At 63.1% G+C, this 8,585-nt stretch overlaps 1 protein-coding gene across 1 annotated transcript; it reads right to left on the minus strand.

Moving 5' to 3' along the window:
* Positions 1–2,555: 2,555 nt before the first annotated feature.
* LOC309883103 (chloride intracellular channel protein 2-like) lies at positions 2,556–7,551 on the minus strand. The gene is made up of 6 exons (XM_082770851.1): positions 7,383–7,551; positions 4,738–4,847; positions 4,408–4,533; positions 4,084–4,190; positions 3,782–3,963; positions 2,556–3,673 (listed from the first exon to the last, which is right to left on the minus strand). Exons 1-6 carry the CDS (start codon positions 7,428–7,430, stop codon positions 3,512–3,514), a joined length of 735 nt encoding a protein of 244 aa, XP_082626977.1. The 5' UTR covers positions 7,431–7,551; the 3' UTR covers positions 2,556–3,511.
* Between the last annotated feature and the right edge of the window lie 1,034 nt (positions 7,552–8,585).

Consider the following 8,585-nt stretch of genomic DNA (forward strand, 5'->3'; position numbering starts at 1 on the left):
CGCAGCAGGAGCCACCCAAGCCCAGGGGGTTGGAGCAGCAGCGGAGTCTCTCTGCGAAACAGAAACGGCGAGAGTGGAAAAAGGCAGAGCGCCGGTGACATTTCGCTCTGGCATTTCAGCAGCACGAGTTTCTGATTGTTTGGGGGGGGGGTGTGTGGGGTAGATCGCACCGCCTGGCGGGCGCGGGGCTGCGCAGAGCCACCGTGAGAAAGCGCAGGGCCGCGCGCCCACGTGCACCGCTGGAGACCCGGTGCCACCGCGCACGGCTTGGTCTGCCCGCCCAGAGCCTCTGCTCCGTCTCTGCAGGCGTTAAAATGTTTCGTGGGATGGGGCCGTGCAGGGGCAGCCCCCCACCCGAGCGGCATCGCGCCCCCTCCATCCGTGCTGCGGGCACCAGCTGAGCCTGGCTCCTGCCCCATGCTGCAGCCCAGAACCCGGAGAGGTGGGGATGGGTCCCGAGACACCCAGGGCTCCCCTCGGCATCGTGCCTGCGGGTATTTGCCACTGAAGTCTCCGAAATTCTCTGACTCACCCCCTTTTCAGGCCTGCTCCCCGTGCTGTTGGTGTTGTGAGCGCCTGCTGGTGCCAGATCAAAGCGGCGAGGGGGGTGCAGCCGGGAACGGCTCTTTATGAGAAGCAGCCCATCAGGGACCATCAAGAGGGTATTTCTCATTACTAATTCTCGGAGAGCTGAGCTGCCAGCCACCGAAATATTGGAGAGGGGAATTTTTCAGTGCGGGGGCTCGCGGGGCTTTTGCAGCTGCCGCATGGGAAATCCGGCACTTAACAAACCCGAGGGAGACGGCAGCTCCTGAAATGACAGAGAAAAACTCAGCTCTAGCATTTTGCCAGCAGCCAGGGCCCAGGGAGAGCCCTGCTTGGTGTTGGACGAGGCAGGAGGCAGAGATGCAGGGGGCTGGGGCTGGAGACCACACGGCGTGGGCTGCCCAAGGTGGGTTTTGGGGCACTCCTCGTCCTGGCCCGTGCGGCAGGACCCGAGGGAGGGTGCCCAAACCACGCTGGGGCCAAGCCCTGGGCTGGGAGGTGGCCCCAGGGGTGGCTTCGCTGCAGAGCATTTCCCAGCGCGTGCCCTGGGCTGGGAGTGCCCTCGTCTGGGGACGCCTGGCAAGTGTCTGCAGGGTGCTGGGCTGGTGTCCTGGGCGCGCTGTCACCCCTCTGCCTCTGCTCCCCACGGCTCCCCGTGCCCCCCATCCTCAGGGGCAGGCTGAGGAGTGCTCCAAGCAGGCCTCTTGGTGCCTTGGTGCCTTCTCACCCTGCTCCAGAGACCCGTGAAACTCTCCCTGGCTGCTCGCGGGAAGGGCGCCACCAGGACCGCGCTGTCCCAGCGGAGGCGGCCGGTCTGAGGCCACCCAAGGGACCTCTGCCAGCCGGATTTCTCTGAGCTGAGCCTCCCAGGCGAAGCGGTTTAAAGGGAAGCCATCCCAGCTGGCTGATGCTGTGGTTGCTATTTTCCCAGGAAAACCCCTTTTCGTGACCCTGCCGCTGGAGCGCTGGCTGCCGGTCCTCCATCCGCCGGCTTTCCAGAGAAAAACGGTGGGTGTTGGAGCCAAAAAACATCTGGGCCCCAGCACTGGCCATGCCTTGCGTGATGTTCAACCAGAATCCCTTTGGCTTGTAGGGATCTAACAGCCGGGACGTGTGGATCTGTGTGCTTTGTCCAGGCGCTGGCCCTGTGTTCCCTTCTCCCAACCCGCCGCGGGCACGGGGTCACCTCTCCGCCTTCCCTCCCTCTCCCTTCCCCAGCACAGCCCCGGCACGCAGCAGAGCCCCTGGAAACCCAGCCGTGCGTCCATCAGGTGTCCTCACAGAGGAGGGACACGGCTGTGGAGGGCGCAGTGACAGTCCCCTCCTGTCACCGGGACGGGTGGCCGAGGCAGGAGAAGCGCCGACGCACCCGATGCACGCGTCCAGCTTGCAGGGCACCGGGGGAGGCTGGGGGCCATAAAAAAAGGACCTCTGCATGCCCCAAAACTCACAGGCTCCTGGTACAACCTGCTCAAGGCTTGCAGCAGGAGGCAGGACAACCTCCAGAGGTCCCTTCCAACCTCTGCCAAAAAGCCTCCCAGGGTCGGGCCACCACCTCGCTGCCTGGCACTGCTGGGAAGGGAGCGGGCGCGCGGCTCCTCTTTGCCCCTTGGCTGACTCACGGGGACTTCCAGAGCTTTAGCAACTCCCCCACGTGCCCGAGGCCAGGAAAATACCTCCAGAGCCTAGTGCTGGGGCTGGCTGAGCTCCTGGCACCCTGCCCCTGGGGTTGTGCAAGGACACAGGGGCTGGGGGCCATCCCCGTCGCCACCTCCCCGTTGAACCCAGACGTTTGTGCCGACGGCTGGACCCAAGGATGGGGCTGCTGCGGGGTCACAGGCAGAGGGAGCTGAAGGGGATGCCCTTGTCCAGGCAGAGCAGGGCCCCAAAAAAGTGGGGTGAGTGCCCGGCGGGTCTTGGGACCCTCTGGGACCTGCCAAGGGGACAGGGACACCAAGGGGTTGGCCTTGGGGTGGGGGTGATCATGGCGCTGACAGGGGGCGAGCGAGGCGTATTAAAATAGAGTTTATTGCTGTTCTTAGTTACAAAATAGAAAAAAAAAAAAAAATAACACCCAACAAACAACCCGAAACCCATCAGTTACAAAAGCAGTCCCCAAACCCGGTGCTGTGGGAGCAGGCTGGCGAGGACACACCTTTTAGTGCAAAGAGGGAGGTGGCAGTGAGAGCTGGCGGGTGGCTCTGCCGGGGGGGGTCCCCGCGGGGCCCTGTCGCTCACTGTACAGTATTTTTTTGGTGGCCACGGGGGGCTCAAGGGGGCTGGTGGAATTGGCAGGCGTGGGCAGGAGCCCTTGGAGGAGGTGGAGGTGTGGGGTGGGGAGGCTAGGGGGCTTTGGCACTGGGTGGGAAGGCAGAGAAACGGAGCCGGGCTGGCACCAAAGCTGCCCGGGTGTCCCCCTGGGTGCTTTGTCCGTGCCTCTCCCAGACCAGGTGGGAGCAGGGAAGGGGCCTCAGGGTCTCGTATCTGGCAGGGGCCAGGTGGGAGCTCACAGCCGGCACCGCCTGGCCCCTGCAGGGTGCCCCCGTTGGGCTGCAGGTCTGCGAGGAGCCCCCCGCAGCCAAACGGCAGGGGAAGAGCTTTTCGGGGTCTCCAGCTGGAGCCCGGGTGCCTCGTGGGACGGGCGGTGGGGGGACCTTCGGGAAGGTCTCGTCTCCACCACGGCAGTCCGGTGCTTGGCTTTTCCCGTGCCGTGTCACGAGAGCAGGGCGTTGGGTTTGTGTTTTTGTGTTTTTTTGGGGGAGGGCAAGGAGGGGAGGCACGGTGACACGGTCGCCACTGCGGCCACGCAGCCACCGGTCCGTAGGTGGTGGCACGCACGGGAGGGGGTGCAAAGCAAGGTGCTGTTTCCACAGCTCGGGGTCTCGGGGTGCCAAACCCCCCCTCCAGCCCCTCTCTCGGCCAGGCTGTGGTGGGAGGCGGAGGGCCCGGCGGGCCTGCAGCGGGGCTAGGTCATCTTCCTGGCCACGCTGGCGTAGGTGTGGATGATCTCCTCGTCCGCCGGGCACGTGTGGCTGAACTCATCGCAGGCGTAGGCGTTGTTGAGGTAGCGCCAGACGCCCGTCATGTCGGCCGGGATCTCGAAGTCGCGGTACTTTTTGGCCGCGATCTGGAGAGAAAAAGGAGGAGGAGGAAGAGGAGGAGGAAGAGGAGGAGGAGGAGGAGGCTGAGACCCTGCTCGCGGGGTGCCCCCCAGCCCGGCCCTGGCTGCCCTTACCTTGATGATGTGCAGCTTGGGCAGGAGGTTGCAGTCGGCCAGCGTCAGGTGGTCCCCGTCCAGGAATTTCCTCTTGGAGACGGCGATGTCCTCCACGCTGTCCTGGTCGATCTCCTCGGGCAGCGGGTTGTTGAGGTACTGATCCAGCCGGTGGAACTCCCGCAGCAGCGCCTTCTCCAGGTCTGGGAGGACAGGGGGGGGCTCGACACGTGCTGCCTTCAGCCAAACACCCTCTCCACACCACCTCCCTCACCCTCGGCAGGCTTTGCCCTCCCCGTCCGCCCCCTGCCCGTTTTTCTTACTGCTGTTCGCTTCCTTGCGCGGGTTCTTGATGTAAGCCGAGAACTTGGCGAAGATGTCGCTGCCCACGTCGAAGGACTCCTTGTACTTGGGGCTCAGGTGCGGGTACCTTCAGAGAGAGCAGCCATCAGTCACCGCTGCCGTCTGCAAAACCACCAAAAATCCACGGGGAAACCTGCACCGCCTGCCCCCCCCCCCCCCCCCCAGCTCCATCCCCAGCCCCGCTGCCTTTCCTCCCATTGTTTTCTGTCACCGTCCCCCCCGCCCCGGCCCCTCTCCTGCCTCGGTTTCCCCACCCGCCCGGCCCGAGGCGGGTCTGTAATTACGTGGGGGGGCCCAGGGTCTGCTCCAGGAACTCCTCGATCTTGATGAAGTCAGTTTTCAGCTCCCTGTTGAACAGCAGGAAGGGTGGGTTGGTGCCCGGCGCTAAATCCTTCAGCTCTTCGGGTTTCCTGGAGCAGAGAAAATAAAAGGGCCAAGCTGGGGAGGGCACCCAGGGCCGGGCGCAGCCCCATTAATATTCTAGACCGGGTTTGGGGGAGGCTCTGAGGTGCCCCCCATCTTTTGGCTCTGCCCTCGGAGCTGGGTGCCGAGGATGCCCGCACATCTTTGCGCGGGGCTGGAGCGCGGGGCGCTGCGTGGCAGTGGCACCTCACCTGGTCATGTCCACCGTGGTGACGTTGAACTTCACCCCCTTGAGCCACAGCACCATGAAGAGGCGCTGGCAGAAGGGGCAGTTCCCGATGTTCTCTCCATCCAGACCAGCCTGCGGGGAGAGCAGGGAGCACCCTCAGGATGGCCGGGGGTCGGACCCTTCCCGGAGATCCAAGATAAAGCCGGGAGGAGGAGGAAGAGGAGGAGGAAGAGGAGGAGGAGGAGGAGGAGGGAGGATTGATAGTGGATGGGACAGGAAGGGAGGGTCAGCTTGGCCGGGAGGCCAGGCCGGAGAGGGGAAATGTTCTCATGTTTGCCAGGAAAAGCGCAGCTTGTTTTCGTCTGCCGCCTCCTGCGCTCTGCGCGCTTCCAGAGGCCGAGCACGGCTCCCCCAGCAGGAGGCACAACCATCGTCCACGTCCCAGGGTGGAGAAGGGGCTGGGGGAGCACCACCGGGGGGCTTCCAGCCCCATCCCTGCCCACGCCGACGTGGATGTAAGCAGGGAGGAAGAGGATGCTTCAGGAGCTGAAGACGCAGGGACCCCTGTGCCTGGTTCCCCTGGGCTGGAGGCGATGCTCTGCCTTTCCACCACCTTCCAGTCTTTCCAGAACGAAACTAAGCTGTAACCAGTTTCCTATCCCCAGCTGTCACAAAGGGATGCCCCTAAGAAGAGCAGGATTGGTTTCTCAGGTGCTGTTTCTCGTGGGAATCTCTGCTTCCTTCTTCCCGTGGGTGCTCCCGAGGAGTGGAAGCTCAGGAGCCACCTGTCAGCCCCTAGAGGACTGCTTGGGAATGGGTAAAATTTGGGTCTAGGTGTCCTGAGAGGGGCTGGAGGGTTAGGAGACAGCTTCCAGGGCTGCCCTGCTCTTGTGCCGTTGAGCATCTCCACTCCCTTCCCGACTCCATCCCAAGCCAACACCGATGCCAGCCCTTGGGGCACCTCCAGCACCGGCGGCTCGGTGCGGCCACCCTGAAAGGAAAACGGGGACGGCCTCTGCAGGAAAAAACAGAAAGCAAACCTAAGCCGGAGCCCGTCCTCGGATGCTCAGAGACAAATCTTTATCAAGAGGAAGCTCCCCCGGTGCTCGTGGGCAGCAGGGAGCGCGGGGGAAGGTTTGGGGAGGCCACGTGCCCTCCCTCCGCAGCGAAAGCCGAGCAGCGAGGAGGGGAAGTCATCGCTCTCCGCTTCCTTCTCCAGCAACAGCCTCTTCCTCTGCTCAGAGCAGGCTTCAGCAGCCCCCGGCCCCACCCTGGCTGACTTTGCTCCCCGTTTCCCCATCCAGAGGATGCAGGAACCCATCAGGATGAGGGATGAAGCCCTGCAGGTGACGGCTGAACTCTTCCCGATGATGGATGAGCCCCTCCAGATGCCAGAGAAACCCCTCCAGATGATGGAGAAACCCTTCCAGATGACGGAGAAACCCTTCCAGATGACGGATAAAGCTCTCCAGATGACGAATAAATGAATAAACCCCTCCAGATGATGAATAAACCCCCTCCAAGACGATGGGCAAGGCCAGCCCGGGAGGCGCAGCCTCTCAGCCCCAACCCCGAGGCCCCACGGTTGCACGAGGCATCGAAACCCCAACGTTGCTCAGAAGTTCCTGTGGTTTTGCTCTCGGTGAAGCAGCGCGAGGAGGAAGGAGTGCCCCGACCTGCATCACCTCAACATCCCCCAGGCCTGCCCAAAATTCCTCCCCCCAAAAAAAAGCTCAGGAGCACCTTGGGGTGAGCTACAGGCAGGCGCCGTTTCCTGAGGGCTCAGGGGGTGATGCGCAGCATCGCGTTGCTGACAGACACCCGAGAAGGGTTTTTTGGTGCTAAATTAAGATTTAGGGGAAGTCCTACAGCCGCTGCTTTGTTTTCTGTTTCCCTTCCCTCCAAAAACCCCCCTCAAACGTGGTGCCGCCATCGCAGCCGCCTCACTAGGCGCCATCCTCCTCTCCCCACCCATCCTGGGGTGAAAAGTGGTGCGGGAGGGGGAATTGGAGACCTACTGAAGGTCTCAAACCCTAAATTGAAGGGTTTTCTCCCAGCAAACACCCCGCACGGGGCTCAGCCTGAGCTCAGCGCCCAGCGAGCAGCTCCTTGGCAAGGGGATGGGGCAGAGCCCCGGGTGACCCTTCCCGGCACTGATTTCCAAGGAGGGGAGCAGAGACCGCGCGGCTGCAGCTGTTTGGAACGGGAGTGTTTCGAAACGTTCCCGAGGAAAGCGCTTGAGAAATTGCTCAATGGAAGGGAAAAAAAAAAAAAAAGAGAGAGAGAGAGAGAAAGAGCAAAACCCATTTCCAGTGAATAATCCTCGGGGCTGACCTAAGAAGCCGCCCCATCCCGCCCACGCGTGGGCACCCGCTCCGTTTCCCAACGCCAGCTCCTAGCAGCCGCTCGAGGAGCTGCCCTGCTGCGTTCCCACCCTCCTGGTGCTTTCCCCACCTGTGGCTCGTCTTATTGGGGTCCCCGAGCAGGCTCGCCCCTCTCCCTGGCTGCCTTTGTGGCTCTCAGGGCTGCAGGGCCACCGCTGGACCGCAGCATCCCCCGGGGCCGCCTGCTCCCCGCGCCACCCCGCCAGGTCCCCCGAAGCGCGACGAGGGCCAGCGGCACCTCCTGCCCCCCACCCGCAGCACCCGTTGGCCTCGCCGAGCCCACCTTGACAAAGAGCTCGATCTCGGGCTCCTTCGAGGGCCGGCTCTCCATCCCGACGGCGTGGCGAGCTGCTGGGGAGGGGAGGCTGAGCCGCTCAGCACTGCGCTGAGTTTCGCCCGTCCTCTGCGGCGCGCAGCTGCAGCACCTCGCGCCGGGCTGGGGCCGGGGCTGGGGCTCGCCCTTTCCTTCCCTTTTTGAAGCGGGGAGGAGCGATGGGGTGCAGGCGAGGAGGGGGAAGCTGCGGGGCCTCCCAGCTGTGACTCAGCACGGGTCTATCTGGATGCGCTGTCGGGTCCCCAGCCGGGCTATCGCACCCGCCCAGGCGCCTCCAAGCAGCCCGCTGGCCGCTGCCGGCAGCTCCCCGATGGGAGACGGGGTTTGGTGGGGTTTTGTTTTGGTTGTTTTTTTGTGTTTTTTGTTTTTTTTGTGTGTGTGTTTTTTGTTTTTTTTTTATTGCACAGGAAGTGTCTGCATCTACCCCTTCGCCACCCTCCCAGCCCCTTTCCCTGTTGCTCCCCTCTGCCCTCTGAGCATCTCGCGCCGCTGCCCCGCGGGACCCCACGGGTTCGGGATGCGGGCAGGGTGCCCACCCCGCTGCGAGGACAAGGAGAGGCTCTGGGGGAGCCCGGAGGGCGAGCGGCACAGCCTGGCTGCTTGCCACTGCCTCCTCGCAGCCAGCCCCTGGCAGGAAGGCATTGCAAAACGCCCGAGGAGGGAAAGCGAAAAGGGGACGGAGCGCATCGGGGCGCGGTGATGGGAAGGAGGGGAAGGGGGGGGGGGGGTTGTCTGGCGTCCAGGGCCCCGTTCCTGGAATTTGGGCTGTTTCACAGGAAAGATGACTGCCCTGCTTTCCTCCCCAGGATGGGAGGGAAGCGCTCGCTGTCGGATGGGGCTGGCGGCTGGCCCGGAGCAGGCAGGCTTCCCGGCACCCCCGGGCTCCCCTCCTCTCCCAGCCTGGGCGAGCCCCGGCTTGTGCAGCGGTACCACAGCGTCAGTGCCGAGCGTCGAGTTAAAAAGTCGTATTTTTTCTTCATTTTGGTCACTTTGCATAAAATGATTGGTGGTTTGTTTGTGTTTGTGTTTTTTTTTTTTTTTAATTACTTTTTTTTAAAATTTTATTTTTTATTGCACCCCGATTGCTTGAACCAGCCCCGCTCCAGCTCGGGTAGGCTCAGACCTCGCTGCAATTCATCTGAGGCTGGCGAA

This window comes from Aythya marila (genome assembly GCF_965140915.1).
Source record: "Aythya marila genome assembly, chromosome: 13".
Taxonomy (NCBI): domain Eukaryota; kingdom Metazoa; phylum Chordata; class Aves; order Anseriformes; family Anatidae; genus Aythya; species Aythya marila.